The sequence below is a fragment of the Phascolarctos cinereus genome, unplaced genomic scaffold (assembly GCF_003287225.1).
Source record: "Phascolarctos cinereus isolate Bilbo 61053 unplaced genomic scaffold, phaCin_HiC Scaffold_9;HRSCAF=440, whole genome shotgun sequence".
In the NCBI taxonomy this organism is placed as follows: Eukaryota; Metazoa; Chordata; class Mammalia; order Diprotodontia; family Phascolarctidae; genus Phascolarctos; species Phascolarctos cinereus.
Window position 1 is genome coordinate 248,186,598 of NW_027556402.1, and position 21,446 is coordinate 248,208,043.

The 21,446-nt window shown below is 36.7% G+C and overlaps 2 protein-coding genes across 2 annotated transcripts; both read right to left on the reverse strand.

Annotated features, from left to right (window-relative positions):
• Positions 1-4,080: 4,080 nt before the first annotated feature.
• On the reverse strand, positions 4,081-8,084 carry LOC110199681 (olfactory receptor 9G19-like). The gene is made up of 2 exons (XM_020974562.1): positions 8,054-8,084; positions 4,081-5,021 (listed from the first exon to the last, which is right to left on the reverse strand). Exon 2 carries the CDS (start codon positions 5,011-5,013, stop codon positions 4,081-4,083), a length of 933 nt encoding a protein of 310 aa, XP_020830221.1. The 5' UTR covers positions 5,014-5,021; positions 8,054-8,084.
• A 12,228-nt stretch (positions 8,085-20,312) lies between these two features.
• On the reverse strand, positions 20,313-21,236 carry LOC110199579 (olfactory receptor 9G19-like). Its single transcript, XM_020974452.1, has one exon. The coding sequence runs from the start codon at positions 21,234-21,236 to the stop codon at positions 20,313-20,315; it is 924 nt and encodes a 307-aa protein (XP_020830111.1).
• Positions 21,237-21,446: the final 210 nt, after the last annotated feature.

The window sequence follows — 21,446 nt, forward strand, 5'->3', positions numbered from 1 at the left end:
TGGTAAAGAACTGGAAATTGAGGGGTTCACCAGCAATTGGAGAATGATAGTTTCAATGACTTATCCCAAAAGAAATGCCTCAAATAGTTAGAATTCAGGCATTGTGGCAAGCTGAGCTAGCTGGGCTTAGAGAGAACTTTGACACTCACATCACACCATACAGGTAGCTGCCTGCTTCATCTAATCAGATTCCCAGCATCCACTGTATGAAAGAGAAAATTCTACTGCTTCAGCAGCCCTGGATCATGCAACTTACCAACAACGCCAGAAGTATTGTCATTTTGATGCAATCCAATTTTGCTCATCTTGGAGCCTTTTCTACTTGCTCTGGGTGCCCTAGAGTATCAAAAAGCATCAAATGCTCTGTTTTCTCATGGTTTGGGAGGTTTCTCCCATAGTAATTAATGCATAAGAGGACATAGGCCACACCAGGGAATTATGGTCTACAAAGCTGATCAGTTTATGACTTCCCTTCTCTTACTGAAATCAGAGAATTCAGGAGAGTAATAATAAGATGATGCTTTCTGCATCATAGCCCAAAAGATTCCATGATCTTGGGTGGTGGTATGAAATAGGTGTGTGCAATTGGATTTGACACATCTACTCAAAGTTAATTCTACCAGTCGTAACACAGAAGGAAAATAATTTTCCGAAAGAGAACAGGAAAAAAATGAAATCGTTGGACTCAGTTGAGATATGCTTGGTCTATCTCAGATGTACTAATTGTGCATCATATTCATAAACCAAGTCAAACTATAGAAATAACCTCAATTTTTATGCTTCTGAGAAACAATAGATACTGACATGGAACAGGTTTAAACTTTGAATTTCATCAAATGGGAGAATGTTCTGGGCTTGAAGTTAAGAAGAGCTAGATTGAAATCCAGCCTAAGACTAGCTGTGTGACACTGGATGAGTTATTTCAGCTCTTTATGCCTCAGTTTCTTCATGTGTGTAATAATAATAGTTAACATTTAAGTAGCACTCACAACATGCCAAGCACTATTCTAAGCACTTCTACGAATATTATCCCCTTTGCTTCCCACAACAACCCCAAGAGGCAAGTGCTATTAGTATCCCTATTTTACAGATCAAGAAACTGAGGCAAATGGATCAAGTGACTTGCCCAGGTCACATAGCTAGTAAGTGTCTAAGGCTACATTTGAACTCAAGACTTCCTGATTCCCAAGGGCAGCTAGGTGGCACAGTAGATAGAGCCCCGCCCCTGAAGTCAGGAGTACCTGAGTTCAAATCCAGCCTCAGACCAAACACTTGACATGTACTAGCTGTGTGGCCCTGGGCAAGTCACTGAACACCAAAAGCCTAAAAAAAATAAACTTAAAAAAAAAAAGACTTCCCGATTCCAGGCCCAGAGCTCTATCCACTGTTGAATCCAATTCTTCATAATCGCATTTAGGGGTCTTGACAAAGATATTGGAGTGGTTTGTCATTTCATTTTACAGATGAAGGAAGGAAAGAAGGAAGGAAGGAAGGAAGGAAGGAAGGAAGGAAGGAAGGAAGGAAGGAAGGAAGGAAGGAAGGAAGGAAGGGAGGAAGGAAGGGAGGAAGGAAGGAGGGAGGGAGGGAGGGAGGGAGGGAGGAGGGAGGGGAAGGAGGAAGGAAGGAAGGAGGAAGGAAGGAGGAAGGAAGGGAGGGAGGAGGGGAGGGAGGGAGGGAGGGAGGAGGGAAGGAGGGAAGGGAGGGAGGAGGGAGGGAGGGAGGAGAGGGAAGGAAGGAGGGAAGGAGGGAAGGAGGGAAGGAGGGAAGAGGGGAAGGGGGAAGGGGGGAAGGGGGAAGGGGTAAGGGGGGAAGGGAGAGAGGAGGAAAAGAGAGAGGTATGAAGAGAGATAGATGAAGGGAGGAATGAAGAGGATCTTATTTTTTAAATTATGTAGAAGAAAATGAAAAAAGTTCACGAATACATAAACCAAAAGGGCAGTTTCCTTACTACTTTGTTCTATATTTCTTAAAAACAATAAATGCATATCTGTATATGTATATAACAAGTTCATGTTTCATATAAAATCCTCTTTTTGCTTCTTTGTATATTGAAATATTTCTCTTTGTTGGTAACTGAGAATTTTATAATAAAAAAAGAAAATTTAAAAGAAAGACTATCAAGGGAGGAGAGAGGTTCCGTGTTGGTATAGAGACTTGCTATTGCATAGTGGATAGAGATGTAACCTCAAAGAAGTAGTAAGTTAGTATGGCGGATAGAGCATTAGACTTGGAGTCAATATCCAAGTTCAAATTTTGCCTCAGACGCTTGCTAGCTGTGTGACCCACGGCAAGTCACTTAACTTCTGTATGTCTCATTTTCTCATCTATAAAATGGAGATAATAATGATAATACCTATCTCCCAGGGTTATTATGAGCATCAAACGAGATATCTCCTGCCATACAGTAAATCCTTCCCTCCTTCCTTCTTTTCTCAAAGTCTAAAAGATCTGAGATCCAATCTCACTTCTGACATATACTGGCTGTGTGACCTAGACCAGTCTTTTATCCCCTTAAAGAGTGGCTCTAATCAACCCTTTAAGAGAATAAGTTGCATAGAAGAAGCCAACTCATCTTAGTAGAGGCAATTTCTTTGCTCACAGAATTTCCTAGACCAAGAAACAACAGATCCAGGCCCACTTCTTTATATTTATAGTTATTGGGATTGGTTATCTATTAGTTTGGGAAACATAATGAGCTGAAGTAGATGCTCCATTTATGCAGCTTCATTGCACAATTTTTACCATTTAGCACTACTCAGTAAGTTTGGACTCTTTGAGGATTAGCTTTGTATAATTCCTTGTGGAAGCTTTCAGATAAAGACTCACTATCCTGAGTCTTTGCTTTAAATAAACAAACCCACTTGACATTTATTCTATGTCTCTGTTTTAACTTGCTCTTGGTTGAGTTTATGTGGGTGTCATTGGTGTTGTTCTTGCCATTCTTTTGGGAAATTTGGGTATTACCTTCCTGAAATGAGGACAGAGTAGGGAGTGCTGGTTGTTTCTTTCTTTTTCCATAGTCTTGTTTACCCACTTTCTCATTTTTATTTCTGAGATGCATGTCTCAGATGGAAAGAATTTATAACCGGGAATAAGGAGACACGGGTTTGAGTCTTAGCACTGCCACTTATTATTTGCATGATCTTGAAAAAGTCAGCTCATCTCTCTGGATTTCAGTGACTCCCTTTGTGAAATTAATAGGTTGAAGAAGTTCGAAGGTAGTGAGAAACTAAAAAAAAAAAAGTGGGTGCCAATTCACTAAGAAAAGGCTGAATAAACCATTGCCTAAAAATATAATGGAATATTATACTGAAAGGAAATAATTGCTATGTGAAATTCTGAGAAAGTTTGGAAGATTTTTATGATATGATATAGAATTTTAAAATGCAGAAATAGGAAATAATGTACCCAGACGACTAAAATGTTAATAAAATAGCATTAAAAGGAAGCCAAAATATTGATGTAATTATAATTAAATATGACATAAAACAATATTATAATATTTTACCGAAGTCTCAAGGCCCATTGGCATGGAACTCTCTTCTTATTAGTGAAGATCAATATACATAATTAATTATAATAGGCCAATCTTGGTCCTGAAGAACAGAAGGTGAAAAACATCTTCTTTCTCTTCATAGAATAGGTTGTAAGACCACAAGTGAAGGATGTTTATATGCTGTCAAAAGTGATCACTGTAACAGGTGGGTTTCCTGGATCATTTTTTTATTTAATGAAGAATGATTTGATTCAGAAATAGTTGGGTTAATCATAAAAGGCATGAATTTATTTATTATTATTTTTAAATGAATGGGTAGAAGTAGATAATAACTATGGTTCTTCCTTCTTTCAAATAGTGAAAACCATAATAAACAAAAAGGAGAAAACTGAGCCTCCTTATATCCTAAGACATTAATAAATGCAATCAAGCTGACATGTTAATACAATATAAAGTTTTAAACCAAAGATGTAGAGTGATTACTGTATCCAAAAAAAAAGGTTTTTTTTAATTTTTGAGAGAACTTTATAATGAAGAGTGCATATACTTTTTTTTAATTTCTTTTTCTCCATTACAACTTCTATTTAGGAAACTCGTATTTGATCTAACATTTTCTTCAAGGCATCTTTGACATCTTTGTTCCTGAAGCTGTAGATCATTGGGTTCAACATGGGCATTGCCACAGTACAGAACACAGACACAATCTTATCCCTCTCCAGAGAGTAGCTAGTACTAGGACGGGAATAAATGAAGAGAATGGAACCATAGTACAGGGTCACAGCTGTCAGGTGGGAGCCACATGTGGAGAAGGCTTTAAGTCTGCCCTGCGTAGAGTGAATCCTCAAAATGGCAGCAATGATGAAGAGGTAGGAGGCCAGGATGAGCACAGTGGGAGTGATGACATTGGAAGCTAGGATGAAATAGAGCACGGCCTGGTAACTGTCCTTCACATCACATGCCAGCTTCACCAGGGGAGGTAGGTCACAGAAGAAGTCATCAATAACATTATCCCCACAGAAAGTCAGGGTGAATGTTTCACATGTAATGATGATGGAGTTAATGAAACCTCCAGTATAAGAAGCTGCTACAAGATAGGAAGATAATCTTGGGGACATAGCCTGAGTGTAGAGCAGTGGCTTAGAAATGGCTACATAACGGTCATATGCCATGGTGGCCAGCAGGTAACATTCACTATATGCTAGCCCAGCTGAGAAGAAGAACTGAGCTAGACAACCAGCAAAGGAAATACTCTTGTCCTCAGACACACATGTCAACATGATTTTAGGGGTATAAACAGTAGAATACCAGAGATCCAGAAAAGACAGGTTCCCAATGAAGAAATACATGGCTGTGTAGAGCCGGGAGTCTGTACAAATTAACATAATCAGAGTAATATTCCCCATCACAGTTATGCAATATGTTAGAAGGAACAGTGCAAAGAGGAGCACCTGCATCACAGGGTCTGTGGTAAAACCCACCAGAATGAACTCAGTTACAGTGTGATTTACTTTCTCCATATATAAGGGAAAAATTCCTAGGAATTAAAACTTTTTCAAATTAGAATATTTGCTTTGGAATATAATGAAATCCCTGGCAGAGGTCATTTTCAGGAAGTTGTATGACCATTTATTATGGACTGGACCAGGTTGTATTTGACTTCTTCCAACTCTTCATTTCTGTGATTCTATGGCTCCATTATCTGTGGAAGAGAAAAAAAAGTCTTGCTTAGAACATCAATGTTTATGAAAAGTAAATTACAAATTACTTCAGAACCTGAAATGGAAGATGAAGGAAGAAAAAGAAGGTAGTTGTCAATACAAAGCAAGCTAAATGATATATGGTAAGTGGAAAATTAAAGAGTAGACTAAAATTGATAGAGGAGATTGGTAAGGGGTGAAAACTGGTAAATTAAGAGGGTGATTTGTGCCAGGCTGAAGAAGAGGTGGAATATAGCTATTGACTTGTTGAGACTAATGAAAGGAAACTGAGTGGGATGTGAAATTAATGAGAGGTGATAATTCACAGGATTCACATATAAATATCCACAATTAATTTTTAAAGCTAAAGATATCAGGATGTTGGAGTGGAAAAATATTACACACAGGAGAAAGAGATGGAAAAAAAAGATACTAATAGAGTCAGATAAAAAATATCCTTGACTTTTTCCTGAAGAGGAAGGGGGAAATGCTGAGAGTAACAAGAAGCTGCTTGTGCTCCAAACAGCAGTAGTGCAGAGCTGCAGAAGCAAGCAGAAAAGGTCAAGGGTGTTCAGTATTCATTGATTCAGCCTCACAAATATTGAGATCGCTATTGTTGGTCTGCTAAAAGCAATAGAAAAGTCTGCTTCTATCCAAGACAGCAAAGAATCACCTTAGAGTTATCAACATGAATGACAACTAGACACTTCTAATAATTCACGTGGGCAAAAATAATACTTCATTAGGAAATCTTGGGCATGAATTATGGGTCTGTGTAGATAGACTATGTTTTGCTCACTCCTTCCTACTAGAAACAAAGTTTAGAGAAGAGAATCATCAATTTGAGAAGTGAAGAACTGGCTAGGAAGTCTTTCCAGCTCACAACAGAGGTTTGATCCTTCACTCCTCCTTTTCTCTCATTCCCACGTGTCCAATCTGTTGCCAAGGTCTGTCAATTTTACCTTTATAATATCTCACATACACTCCCTTCTCTCCTCTGACACTGCCACCACTCCACTGCAGACCCTCATCATCTCATTCTTGGACTAAGCACTGAAATTACAAAAAAAGCAACAGCTCAGTGCCTGACATATTTATTCAATAATTGATTTCTGAGAATGCAATTTGTATGATGGCTTAAAATATAGGGATGAGTAAATCCTGGCTAGCAATAGAGTATATCTCATAAAGTCTGACAAGAACTGATTTGCCAAGACTTACACAAATCCAATTAAAATGACTTGAAATGATAAAGGATGGGGGAGGAGATGACTCCCTATGTATATCACTCAAGTTTGGTACTAGAGAGTTAATACAAAGACAAGGTCCATTAATAAAATGCATGGCCTCAAATGCCCATATTGAAATGTCCAAATTTTAGGCAACAAAAAAGGGGAACTAGAGGTCATGACAAAAGCAGACAAATTGAAACACATTGATATGTGTTTGTATGTATGTATATGTATATGTATGTATATATATACATATGTATATATATACATGTGTGTGTATATATACACACAGGCAAAGAGAGAGAGAGAGAGAGAGAGAGAGAGAGTTCACTCACTGAGACTTGGTGGCATATAACCCATGACACAAGAATCAGAGGGGAGTAAGAATGATGGGAAGTTTTGGAATGGAGCTCAGTGGAGAATAGATCAGAGAGTCATTAGAGCAGACTACAGAACACTTGAACAGAAATAGAATAGTGATACAGCCTTTTATTATATGGACATTTAATGAATGTTTCTCTCCATAAGAAACAGAGAAGCTAATGAATTCTTGACTTGCCTTAGCAACGGTTTCATCTTTCAAAAAGTGGAAGAACAAACAAGGGAACATTCTCATCTGGATCTAATTCTCAGTAATAAGGAAAGTGGTATTACAGACAAAATGATGTGATCTTTTGGAGGAAAAGAAATCTTCTTCACAGAGTTTGTTACAAATAAAGTCAGTCAGCAACTATACCCAAGATTTTAGGAAAGCAGATTTCAAAAGGTTTAGAAGAAAGAATGGTAGGATCCCAAAAAAGTGCTACCAGGGAAGTTAGCCCAAGAGGCAATTAAGAATGAAATTCAGAAGGTGCGAAGGAAAATGATTTCTTTTAGGAGTTAGTCAGTCAATAAATATGTGTTAGCTGCCTACTACATGTCAGGCACTGTGCTAAACTCTGAGTATACAAAAAGACAAAATACAGTGTATACCCTAAAAGAACTGACAATTTAATGGGGAGACAATAAGCAAATATTGCTTCCTGTAGAAAATGGGACTTCAGTTAAGACTTACAAAAAGTCAGGAAAGGCAGTAGGCAAAAATGAGGGAGAGTACTCCAGCATAAGGGACAGCCAGAGAAAATGGCATTCACACGAATAGACTGATGTAAGCATAAGTGTGTGTGTCTAAAATGCACACAAACATATGTATGTATGCATGCATGTGTATGTACATAAGTATATATAATCTCATTAATCAATAAATATTTTTTCAAAGAAATACAAAGATGGAAGTAAGAGATTAAAACAAAGACTAATTATAATAACTGCATTTATGCAAAGCTTTAGGTTTTACAGAGCATATTAAATTCATCATCTCATTTGATAAATACAATACCTTGAAATGGTTCTTTCAAAATAGCATCAGAAATACTGAACTTCATAATGGGCTGAGGCTAGTAAGCGAAGTATTGTATCAAGTTCTAAGGGCCATAGTTTTAAAAAGTATTTTGATGGAGGAATATAGCCAGAATAGTGAAGAGCCCAGAGTCTGTATCATATGAGGATCAGGTAAAGGAATTTGGGATGTTTAGCTTGGAGAAGAAAAGACTCAGTGCTGGCAGGGAGTAGACATGATGGCTATCTTCAAGTATTTGAAGGGCTATCATGTGAAGGAGAGATCAGATTTGTTCTGTTTAGCCTCAGAGGGTCAAATCAGGAGTAATGGGTAGAATTCACAAGGAGAACAATTTAGACCTGTGGTCAGGAAATATATCCCTATAATGAGAGCCATCCAAACATAGGATAGGCTGCCTTAAAAAGTGGTGGATTGGTTCTTTTTGGAATTCCTCAAGCAACAGCTAGACAACCACTTGTCAGTTATGTTTTTAGTCAAGATTCATTTCTCATATGAGTTGAACTACATCTCCACATGGTCCCTTCCACCTCTCAAATTCTGTGATTGTTTGATTTTGTTGTCAGTTTCGTATCAACATTTCACCTCTTTTATAAGAATATTTGACAACATGGTAAGCAAACTCCATACATTTTGCAACACCCACATAATGTTCTGAGTACTATCACATCTATGGGAAATTTTCACACAACTCCAGCCAAATGAAAACAGAGATCATGCAGACATCAATGCATGGGATTCCATTGCTCATATCTATCAACAGAAATTGTCTCAGAGCTGAGAGCATAGCCCCAGTGAATAAATACCCTTTCAATTAACTTGATTGCCTATGTGAGAAAATGTGATTTTTGTGTGTGTGGCAAGCCTTTCCATGAAGAGGAAGCTAATATAAAAATCAACACTTTTAATTAATACATCAAGAGATCCTTATGGAACTCATTTCCTCTCTTTGAGCCTCATGTTATTGATCAGTGAAATGTTAGAGCTGGGAATGTGGTCCTTATGGGCTCTTCTGTCCTAACAATCTATGAGTCTATAATTTTATATTTTAATACACTATTATTTCATACAGATCTCTTAAAAATTCTCAGTGTTACTAATGTACCTTATTTTCAAATAGTCTACAGTTGAAACTTCGCTAATTCTGAATGGCTTTCTTTCTTAGTTATTCCAAATTAATAGATTTTACTTCCCTTCTAGGAAAGTCCTAGTCTAATGTCTAATCAGAATATATAGATGCCTATATAGGTTCTCAAACCCTTTGATAGAAAAACAGCAAGGGAAGTAAAGAAGGAAAGAAGGTAGTAAAGGAAGAATGAAGGAAGGAAGGAAGGAAGGAAGGAAGGAAGGAAGGAAGGAAGGAAGGAAGGAAGGAAGGAAGGAAGGAAGGAGGAAGGAGGAAGGAAGGAAAGAGGGAAGGAAGGAAGGAAGGAAGGAAGGAAGGAAGCAAGGAAGGAAGAGGAAAAAAAGGGTAAGGGGTGTCTTTCTCTAATGTCATTGATTCTAGTCTCCATGAGGGGGTTCCCCCTGAAGATAATCTGAGAAGCATTCTATTAGCAAGACTTAGAAATTGTTACTTACCAAGGTAGGACAGTAAGAACAGTTGGTACAAACATTCACACACACACACACATCTATGATACACTTTCTCACACAGCTCAAGGGATACTGGGCTGCAGTTTGAATAATACATGTGACAAAAGGGAACTCACTGATCCTAGATCCTGGAATGTTTTTTTTTTCCTTCTCCCATTTCTGAGATGCTCAAGAATGTTACATTCATCACAGTGAATCTGTATCCATTTGATATAGACTATTCATACAGACGCTATTCTCAGTTGATTTAGGGAATGCAGCTAGAACATTGATTATAGGAAGATAATAGGTCTCCAGCATCCTTGGAACATGTGAAACTTACAAAGATATCCTCCAGCCAAAGATGTAATAGGGACAGAGAAAGACACCAGGACTGAAGCTGAAGCTAAAGCTTCTCTTTTTTTCTCCTAAAGCAGTTTCTTATCAGGAGATTTTGCCAAAAACCATACCTGTTCAACCTTTCAATAACTCCAGCTTTCTAGGTTGTTTATTCATAGGTGATTCCTGGGTGTGGCACTATCCTTTGAGCTATCCAAACACAAATCTTGTACAGTATCTCTCCAGTTGAAAAGATTTTTTTTTTTTGCCCTTAGTCTAAAACTATGATCTACCTAGTTACAATATAAAGGCTAAAATGGAGTAAAGTGGGTGGTTTTGACCCCACTCTTACATTGTTGTTTTTATTTACACATCTTCTGGTATGTCATATTGACCCTGAAGGATGTAAGCTCTTTAAAGGTAGAGACTTTTTTTTTAGATGGGTATGCCTAATACCCAGCATTCTGTCTCTAACTGACACAAAGTAGACAATTAATAAATGACTGTTGATTCACCTTGCACATTGTCAGCATATGATAAATGTATCTTGAATTTTTATTAGAATGATTATGATCTTTTATGTCACATGTCATACCCACACTAAGGCAATCCTTCATGTAGCGAGGTCTTACTCACATCCATATCATCCTGGGAAAGGAACCCAGAACTCTGCTTAACCTCAGGAAATCTAACAAGAGTCAACCCAACCATATTTGGGTTACACTATCATGTTTCTTCCATCTCCAAGCCTCATATTCCCAGAGAAGCAGTCAGAAATTATCCACAGATAGAAAAAGGAAGCGCAGCCTTTCCCATGTCTGCACAAGTTACCGAGAATGCATCTTGCTCTCCAGCATTGAGAAATTCTTGTGGATGCTAACGAGGGTCCTTCTTTCTCAGCACTAACCCATATGCCTCACACTCCTCCTGTCTTTTATCTCTCCAGCTAAATGTTCTTTTCTGTCATGAGTAACAAATGTGTGTGGGATTAAATAGGGAAGATTCACATGTCTTTGAAGCTCTTAAAGGTGCTTTGATGAATCTTGCAGAACTTGAATGAAGAACAAGGTTGAGTAAGCATGAAATTTCTAAGTGGACTAACTAGAAGAAAAAATTGAAGAACAAAGCAATAATTTCTAACTTCCAGATTCTTGCTTCTTTCTCCATCAGATGTGCCAGGATTTAGAAAAAAAAAAGGTGATTATAAGTCAGTTTCAGAATACAGAGAGTCTATGTGACTGTGAGGAATTCAAGGCTTGTTTTTATCTCTTGCAGACCTTTACTTCGTGCCTGCCTCCCAAATCCTTAATTCCTAATGTTCTCTTACCTACTAGCTGCCTATTCAGTGACGCCTTTTAAAAATATATTGGGAAATCTTAATCTGGCCACTGTCCCATGTTGTGGAAACCTTCTATTATACATCAAAAATTTTCTCCTGCATCCCTAGAGTCCTTAGCCTCTGACACCAAATCTAATTCCATCATACGTGGTATAGTTGGTGAGCATGAATGGGCTACCATGTTGCTCCTCTGAAGTGATAATTTTGTATCTTAACTTTGACTTTCTTAGGTGACAATGACAGAGTAATAAGTAAGTCCAATGGAATTTTATATACCAAGACAGGTCAGTGGAGGACATATTTCAAGACAGAAAAGGCCTTACGCCTTAAGTTCAGATCTCACTATATAAACAGGTTTGTACTTTTCCAATTTGAAGGGGGAAATCTTGTTGTAAAAACAAGATGGGGTGTGTGTGTGTGTGTGTGTGTGTGTGTGTGTGTGTGTGTGTGTTCTATCCTGGGCACTGGAATAAAAAACTTACCAACGACTGTAGGAGTGCTCACATCACAATGGAACCTAAATCTATGGTTACCACAAACTTTATATATCTGTTCTTACATCCCCAGAGTGCTACCAGAGTATAGTCAGAGGTGTTAGACCCCTAACCCCTCAGGGATCCATGTCCTGGGAAGTCTCTAAAAGGGCAATTATACAAAATTATGCATTGTCTGATTCTAAATAGTTGTCAAAGGAGATAGTGAAGCACAGGCTTGGAAATCATAGAAGAACATAAAAGTTATCCCTTTGAGCATAGAAGGTCAGAACTGGAAGTGATCTTAGAAAATAGAATATCAGTCGTGGAAGGGACTTTACAATAGAGAAAATCAGCACTGGAGAGGGCCTTGGAACATAGAATGGCAATACTGGAAATGTTCATAGAACATAGAAAATCAGAGCTACAAGAGATCTTAAAATGGAATACCAGATTTGGAAGGATCTTTAGAACATAAAAAGTAAAAGCTAGAAGGAAACTTAGGACACAGACTACCCAAGCTAGAAGGGAGTTGGGAACATAGATCATAGAATTTCAAGTTAGAAGGGAACTTAGAATATTGACTGTCAAACCTGAAAGTGATCTCAGAAATCATGGGGTCTAATGTCTTCATTCTGTCTGTAATGGCAAAATAATATGGCAGTGGTCTCTTTATTCCCTGACCTTATTTCTATATCAAAACAGTACATCTTCTATTATATATTATACTATGCACATATAATAATAACATATATCATAATAAAATTATAACATAATATAACATGTGTTCTTATACTATATAATATAATACAGTATATGGATAGATTTCCTTATATAAGTTGAAGTATAGAGAATTCAGGCAATGAAAATCAACCCATAACACCACAGACACTGATTTATACTGTGTGTAAGTACAGCAGATTCACAGGATAGTTACACATTCCATTCTGCCCTAATATTTGATTTCACTGAAGAAATGATGAATGATCTATCTACTTCACAAGTGGCTTTACACAATTTTATTCTATACAAGCTAGAAAATCAGGGTAAATACCTAACCCCCTGAACTGATACACATGCAGAATTACCCAATTTTTATTTGGAATTTTCAATCCCAAATAAAAGAGGATTTGCAATAGATAGAGAGAGACAGAGAGAGACAGAGAAGTATAGGTTATAGATTTAAATGATATAGGAATAGATATTCTTAGATACATCTTTCTGTAGCAATATATCTATCTATCTAGCTAGCTATCTACATATATATTCTGCATAGCAAAAACGAACAAGCAAACAAAAAAACATCTTTTTTTCTGTAACTCGGTGTCTCTGTCCTTCCCTCTAGGCACACTGCACCAGGTGATTTTGTCTTTGGTGTATTGTAAAAAGCACTGAGCCTGGAATCAGGATATCTGACCAAACAAACAAACTGTGTCCCCTCTTAGAACCTCAGTTTACTAAATTGGAAAATAGGCATTATCTGTCTCAAAGAGTTGAGGTTAGAAAAGTGCTGAGCATTATCAAAATGAAAATTACAGTTAATTGGCTGAAAATTGTATTACTATTAAACATATGAAGGAATTTAAGTTCAGAAGAGTGATGAGAATAGCCACTAGGTGACACAATCAACAGAGTCCAAATGTGCCTTCAGATATGTTACCAGCTGTGTAAACCTGGGGAGATCATATAACTTTGATTTGTCTCAGTTTCTTCAAATGTAAAAGTGAGTTAATAATAGTACCTACCTCGTAGTGTTCTTATAAGGATCAATGGATGTAACAATTTTTAAAATTGCTTAGCACAATGATTGGTATACAGTAGGCACTATATAAATGCTTATTCCCTTTTTTTCCTCCCCATCAATGTTCTCATCTGTAAAATGGGGTTAATTACATCTGCCTCCCAGGGTTATTGTAAGGATAAAATGAAATATGTGTAAAGTACTTTACAAACCTTAAGGTGCTAAATAAATGTTACTACTATTAGAAGTTTATTTTAAAAAGTGTATGCTTTTATTACAAATACATCACAGTATTTGAGTTAAACCACTCCCAAGAATATAGAACTATAACCCATAGGAGGAAAAAGGCAATATAATACATTCACATAATTTCATTAGATATTTACTGAGTGTCCATTATGTTCAAGGCTCTGAGCTAGGTCACTTTCATTTTCTAAAAATGATTCTAGAGAAGAATCAAAGTTTGATGCCCCAAGGGTAGTGGGGTTCATTGTCATGGGTCTTTGATTCTTTTTTTTTTTTTATTATGAATATTATCATCACTCTTATTAATGTAATAACTATATTTCAATATAATTGGTTTTCTGTGAAATAGTATATATTTTAATTCATGCATTTAAAAACATTATTCTGAGATTGGTAAGAGTGCATAAGTTTCACCAGACTGCCAAAGGTGTCCCTGACAAAAAGAGGGTAGAGTCCCTGCTTTAGTGGAAACCATGGGCAGAGCATTTCCCAGGGGAAATCCTGAGTAGCAATATAGCCCAAAAGATATTGTTGTGGATATTGAAAACTAAATCCAAGGTGTGTAAACCCATAGATTTGTTTGTAGGCCACAAATCACTCATAAAAAAAACAAATATTTATTAGGTGACTAATATAGAAAAACAATAAAATATTGGGCACTGGAAGACCAAGTGTTAAAAGGTAACATCTTACCTTTGTGAAACAATTTACTTGGAAAGCAAAAAGCAAAATATGGAACAATAAAATATATTAGAAAGATTCTAAAAAATGCTGTGTGTTTTAGGGGAAAGGTGATTACTGACCAAGCAATCAGTAAAGGTTTCTTGGAAGAGGTGCTATTTGGGATGGGCTTTTAAAGGATGGGTATAAATTCAAAAGGTAGAGGAAGTCAGTTCTAGGCAGAGAAAAGTTTGAACAAAGCCCAGAGGTAAGAGAGCATGTGGCTTATTGGGGGCAAGAAGGGTGTAGGGTTTCCTCTATTGGTTGGAGAATAAAATGTCTAGAGGGAAGTAATTGAAGGTCACTGGGTTGGAAGCCCAAGTGACCAAGGCGTTAATTCTGTTGGCCTCAGGAATATGAAAGACTAAGGCTTTGCTTTCACCTCCTTCTCCTGGTGCGGGTTGCAGCCTCCAAGGCCCAACAGTTGTCATTGATCCCAGTTCTAACAAGCTGCTCTGGGCACTATTAAGATTGATTGGGTGCTGGGAGACAGGCAATTACCAAACCTGGAAGCAATTTCATTCCTCATTCCTAAACAAGTTTCAAAGGACCTAATTGCCTTTCGTGATCAGGGCAGTTCTAATACAGATTAAGGGGCTGGCCAACTTCTTTGCTAAGGTTGTAAAGTTTGCCTCTCATACCCATCAATACTAAACACATTACTGGCTGCCTTCCTATCCCCCAGGTCTTAATCTTCTGTGAAAGAAATCACTCCAAGCCAGAGTCCCAAAGTTCAGGAGACCCAAATGGCTGGTGAGATGCAAAAGAGTGAGAAATCCTATTGAGGAGTTAATGATGTCCACCAGGGTTCATCCTCTGCATTTCTGATTCCATTTATCCTTCCAGCTCATCTGAATCCTGATCTGTAGCCAGTATGGTACAATATTTGCAAAGCTATCTGAGAAAATGCCCATGGTATTTGGTCCTCTAAATTTAAAGACCCACAGCTATTCCTGCTTCTCTTTGTTGAAGAATAAAAAAAAAATAGAATTAGAAAAAATACTAAAATTCATTTGGAAAAACAAACAGAAAACAATGTCAAAGGAAGTAATGAAAAAAAATTGTAAAAAAAAAAAAAAAGGAAGTTTAGCAGTACCAGATGCTAAACTTTATTTTAAGGCAGTAATTATCAAAAAATTATCAAAATTAACTGGTACTGGCTAGGAAATAGAAAAGTGGATCAATGAAATGGAAAAGATATGTAATTTACAACAGCAAATAAACAAAACAACCTTATATTTGACAAGTGGAAAGACTTAAGATATTGGGTTAAGAATTCATTATTTGGTAAAAAAAAAATTGTTGAGAAAATTGGAAAGCAGTATGGTAGAAACTACTCATGGACCAATATCTCACGATTTACCAAGATAAGATCATGACTACATGACCTAGATATGAAGAGAGATTTTATGAGAAAATTAGAAGAATATCGAACATATTAATTGTCAGATATAGATAGGTGAAGAATTTATTAATGAGAGTGAGAGCAAAGTTACAGGTAAAAGGGATAATTTTGATGACATTAAATTAAAAGGTTTTACACTAATAAAACAAATATGACCAAGATTAGAAGGAAGGCCAAAAATCTGGGGAAAAGTTTTATAGACAGTTTCTCAGATAAAGGTCTCATATCTACATTTTTTTTAAAGAACTCGGTCAAATCTGTAAGAACTATGAGTCATTCCCCAATTGATAGATTGTCAAAGGGTATGAACAGACAATTTTCCAATGAAGAAATCAAAATAATTTATAGTCATATAAAATGTTCTAAATTATGATTATTGAAATAGAGGTTAAAGAAACTTTCAGATATCACTTTACACCTTTCAGATTGGCTAAAATAATAGGACAAAGTGACAAATGTTGGAGGTGATGTGGAAAAAATTGAGATTCTAACTCATTGTTGAGGGAATTGTGAAATGATCCAACTATTCTGTAGAGCAATCTAGAATTAAGCCCAAAGGATTACTAAAATACCTATACCCTTTGACCCAGCAAAACTATTACTTGGCCTACATCCAAAGATAATTAGGGAAAAAGAAAAAGAACCTATATGTTCTAAAATGTTTATAGCAGCTCTCTTTGTGGTATCAAAGAACTAGAAATTAGGGCCAGCTAGGTGGTGCAGTGGATAGAGCACTGGCCCTGGATTCAGGAGGACCTGAGTTCAAATCTGGCCTCAGACACATAAAACTTACTAGCTGTGTGACCCTGGGCAAGTCACTTAACCCCATTGCCTAGCAAAAAAAGAAAAAAGAATTTGAAAAAAGAACTAGAAATTAAAGGGATGCTCAACTGGAAAATGGCTGAACAACTTGTGTTATATGATTGTGATTAACTATTACTGTGCTATTAGAAATGATGAGCTCCATGGTTTTGGAAAAACATGGAAAGACTTGCATAAAATAATGAAGAGCAAATGAGCAGAACCAAGAGAACGTTGTATACAGTAACAGCATTATTGTTTTAAGAACGATTTTGAGTGAATAATTTATCTTATCTATTATAAAGACAAGGAAAAGGACATATATTGAAAGGACATATGAAGAAGTATGCTATCTGCCACAGAAAGGATTGATAAATAGGAGTATTTATAGAACAATTTTAGATATACATAATATATATGCATATGTATGTACACACAAAAAATATATATGCATATGCCACATTGTATCAATTGGTAGCCATCTCTAAGGCGAGAAGGAGGGAAGAAAAAAGGAAAAATTTACATTATAGTTTTGTTGTATATTTGAAAAGAATAGCAAATTGCACATAGTAGATTTGTAGCTTCAGGTACAATCAACTTTTTTATTGTACTGTGTTATTGAAATGCTATTTATTAAATAAATTAAAAATAAGATTAAAAAATATTTCTCTCAGGGTTGATTAGGACAAAGGTCAAACACCATTCAACTCAGCAACATTTATTAATAAGAGAAGTTGTGCTAGATACTGCTATTTTTAAAAATATTTTTATTTTTATTTTTTTTTCATGAGGAAACCCCAGGGTCACACAGCTAGTAAGTGTAAAGTGTCTGAGGCAAGATAGCCAGATTTGAACTCAGATTCTCCTGACTCCAGGGCTGGTGCACTGTCCAATGTGCCACCTAGTTGCCCCTTATTACCTATTTTTGATATTCTTTCCTTTTTAAATTTTGAGTTCCAAAGTGTCTTTCTCTCTCATTCACCTCCATCCCCACCATGCCTGAGAAGGCAAGCAATATGATATAAATTATACAAGTGAAATCATGCAAAACATTTCCATATTAACCACATTTTCAAAAAAAATAAGAAAAACAAAGTGATAATATTACACTTCAATTTGCACTCAGAGTTCATCAGTTCTCTCTCTGGCAGTGGATCGCATTTTTTCATCATCAGTGCTTTGGAATTTTCTTTGATCTTTGTATTGATCAAAGTAGCCAAGCCTTTCACAGTTGATCACAACTGCAACATTGCTGTTACTGTCCCCAATGATTTTCTGGTTCTTCTCACTTTACTTTGTATCAGTATGTGAAACCAACCCCCTTCTCATGTCCCACAGCATGATAGTACTCCATCACAGCTTGACACCATATCATATGCCACAGCTTGTTCAATCATTTTCCAATTGCAGAGCATTTGCTTGATTTTCAATTATTTTCTACCACAAAAAGAACTGCTATGAATATTTTGTACACATAAGTCCTTTTCCTTTTTCTTTGATCTCTTTGGATATAGACCTACTAGTGATATTGTTGGATCAAAGGCTATGCACAGTTTTATAGCCCTCTGAGCCTTGTTCCAAATTTTTCTTCAGAATTGTTGGATCAGTTCACTACTCCAGCAGTTCATTAGTGTGCCTATTTTTTCCCTTGTCACCTCTGGCATTTGTCATTTTGGATGGGTGTGAGATGATGTCTCAGACTTGCTTTATGCATTTCTTTCATCAATGGTAATTTACAGCATTTTTTTCATATGACCATAGATAGCTTTGATGTCTTCAGAAATCTGCTTGTTTATATCCTTTGAGCATTTATCAATTGAAGAATGGCTCTTATTTTTATAAATTTGACTTGGCTGTATGCTCAGTATACGTTTGAGAAATGAGGACTTAAAGAAACTTGCTACAAAAAAATTTTTATATTGCTTTATTGTCTATGATACCATTTGGCAGCATGTCTTTTCCCTGATTATCCCCTTTAGTTCAGTCAATTTTGCTTTTGCTTTGTCTAAGATCATGATTACTACCGCTGCCTGATTTTAGTTCAGCTGAAACATATTAGATTCTGTTCCAAGCTTTTATTTTAACTCTATGTATGTGCCTTTCTATTTAAAGTGTGTCATTTGTAAATGAATTCTAGTTTCTAAACTGTTCTGCTATCTGCTTTCTGTTTTATGGGTGAGTTCATCCCATTCACATTCACAGTTATGATAGTAAACAGTGCATTTCCCACCATTCCATTTTCTTTTCACTCTTCTCTCTCTCTCTCTCTCTCTCTCTCTCTCTCTCTCTCTCTCTCTCTCTCTCTCTCTCTCTCTGTCTCTCTCTCTCTCTCCTGACCTTCCTCAAACACCTATTTTACATCTAACTACTGTGTCCCCTTAATCTGTCCTCCCTTTTGTCATCCTCCTCCCTTCTTCTTATCCCCTTCCCCTCCTATTTCTTTACTGGGCAAGTTACATGTCTATACACAACAGGGTGTGTTTATATATTCTTCCTTCTTTGAACTAATTTTCTGATAAGAATGAGGATCAAGCATTGCCTACCACCCCCATCACCATTTCCTTCTGCACTACAAAAGCCCTTCCTTATGCACATTTTTTTGCAAGAAAAATTTCCCCATTCTACCACTCCCTTCACCCTTTTCCCAGTGCATCCTTCTTTTTCACCCCTTCATTTTCATTTGACATAATTCCAACATAATTGACTCCATCCCCTCTGTCTATGTAAACTTCTTTTAATTACCTTAATAATGATAAAGTTCTTAGGAGTCACATGTATCATTTTCCCATATAGGAATGTAAATAATTTACTTCTAGTGAGGACCTTTATGGTTATTCTTTTATTTTTACCTTTTTATGCTTCTCTTGAAACTTGTGTTTGAATTTTGATTCAATTCTGGTCTTTTTATTCTGGTCAAATTTTTTATTCAGCTCTAGTTTCTTCACCAGGAATGCCTGAAATTTCTCTATTTCATTAAATTTCCATTATTCCCCTGAAGGACTGTACTCAATTTTTTGGAATAGGTTACTCTTTTGCATTGTGGATTATCATATTTCAAAGCCTCCATTCCATTAAAATGGAATTCACTAGATCTCCTACAATCCTTACTGTGGCTTTTGACTGTGGCTTTCTCACAACAACCCTGTGAGATAGGTATTATTATTGTGTTATAACAAAATCTCTCCCCATAAGACATAACTTCATTATAAACCAGGACTAGCTACTTTTTGTCATTGTATGCCCAGTGCATTAAAAGATGGGAATGGAATGGAATAAGCATTTATAAAGCACTTATTATGTGCCAGGCAATTTTTAGAAATAATATCTCATTCACTTCTCAGAAATAACCTGTGAGGTAGGTGGTTTTATCACCCCCATTTTATAGCTGAGGAAACTGAGGCAAGCAGATTTTTAAGTAATTTGCTCAGGGTCACACACTTAGTAAGTATCTGAAGCCTAATTTGCACTCAAAACTTCCTGAGTGTAAACATAAAAGAGACTTCTTCTTCTTCTTCTTCTTCTTCTTCTTCTTCTTATTATTATTATTATTATTATTATTTATTATTATTATGTGAATTGGCATGAATGGAAAATAATTTAGGCCCTTCCTGCTTTGAAATTGTGAAGACCATAATTAACAAAAAAGTCATAAATGATCCTCCTTTAACTTTAAGATAAATAAATGCATTCAAACAGATATGTCAATACAATATATAGTTTTAAAACTAGAGATATAAAATGATTTATCTACCCTCAAAATGATTTTTTTAATTTTTTGAAGAGAGTACTGTAATAAAGAATACATGTACAATTTTTCTTCCTTTTCTCAATTAAAACTCCTGTTTAGGAAACTCATATTAGATATTGCATTTTCTTCAAGGCATCTCTGACATCTTTGTTCCTGAAGCTGTAGATTATTGGGTTCAACATGGGCATTGCCACAGTACAGAACACAGACACAATCTTATCCCTCTCCAGAGAGTAGCTAGTACTAGGACGGGAATAAATGAAGAGAATGGAACCATAGTACAGGGTCACAGCTGTCAGGTGGGAGCCACATGTGGAGAAGGCTTTAAGTCTGCCCTGCGTAGAGTGAATCCTCAAAATGGCAGCAATGATGAAGAGGTAGGAGGCCAGGATGAGCACAGTGGGAGTGATGACATTGGTGGCCAGGAGGAAATAGAGCACAACCTGGTAACTATCCTTCACATCACATGCCAGCTTCACCAAGGGGAGCAGGTCACAGAAGAAGTCATCAATTACATTATCCCCACAGAAAGTCAGGGTAAATGTTTCACTTGTAAGGATAATGGAGCTAGTGAAGCCTCCAGCATAAGAAGCAGCTACAAGATAGGAAGATAATCTTGGGGACATAGCCTGAGTGTAGAGCAGTGGCTTGGAGATGGCTATATAGCGGTCATACGCCATGGTGGCCAGCAGGTAACATTCACTACATGCTAGCCCAGCTGAGAAGAAGAACTGAGCTAGACAACCAGCAAAGGAAATACTCTTGTCCTCAGACACACATGTCAACATGATTTTAGGGGTATAAACAGTGGAATACCAGAGATCCAGAAAAGACAGGTTCCCAATGAAGAAATACATGGCTGTGTAGAGCCGGGAGTCTGTACAAATTAACATAATCAGAGTAATATTCCCCATCACAGTTATGCAATATGTTAGAAGGAACAGTGCAAAGAGGAGCACCTGCATCACAGGGTCTGTGGTAAAACCCATCAGAATGAACTCAGTTACAGTGTGATTAACTTTCTCCATAACTGAAAGGAGTGTAAAGGGAAAAACTTCCTAGGAATTAAAACTTTTTCAAAATAAAATGTTTGCTTTGGCATATAATGAGATTCCTGACAGGGGTCATTTTCAAGAAGTTGTATGATCATTTATAGGGATCTTGGACAGGTTGTATTTGAGGTCTTCCAACTCTTCAGTTATGTGATTCTGTGGCTCCATCTATCTATGGAATAGAAA

What these genes read in the sequence shown, in the direction of transcription:
- LOC110199579 (XM_020974452.1), bottom strand. Translation starts at nt 21,236, where the DNA reads ATGGAGAAAGTTAATCACACTGTAACTGAGTTCATTCTGATGGGTTTT.
- LOC110199681 (XM_020974562.1), bottom strand. Translation starts at nt 5,013, where the DNA reads ATGGAGAAAGTAAATCACACTGTAACTGAGTTCATTCTGGTGGGTTTT.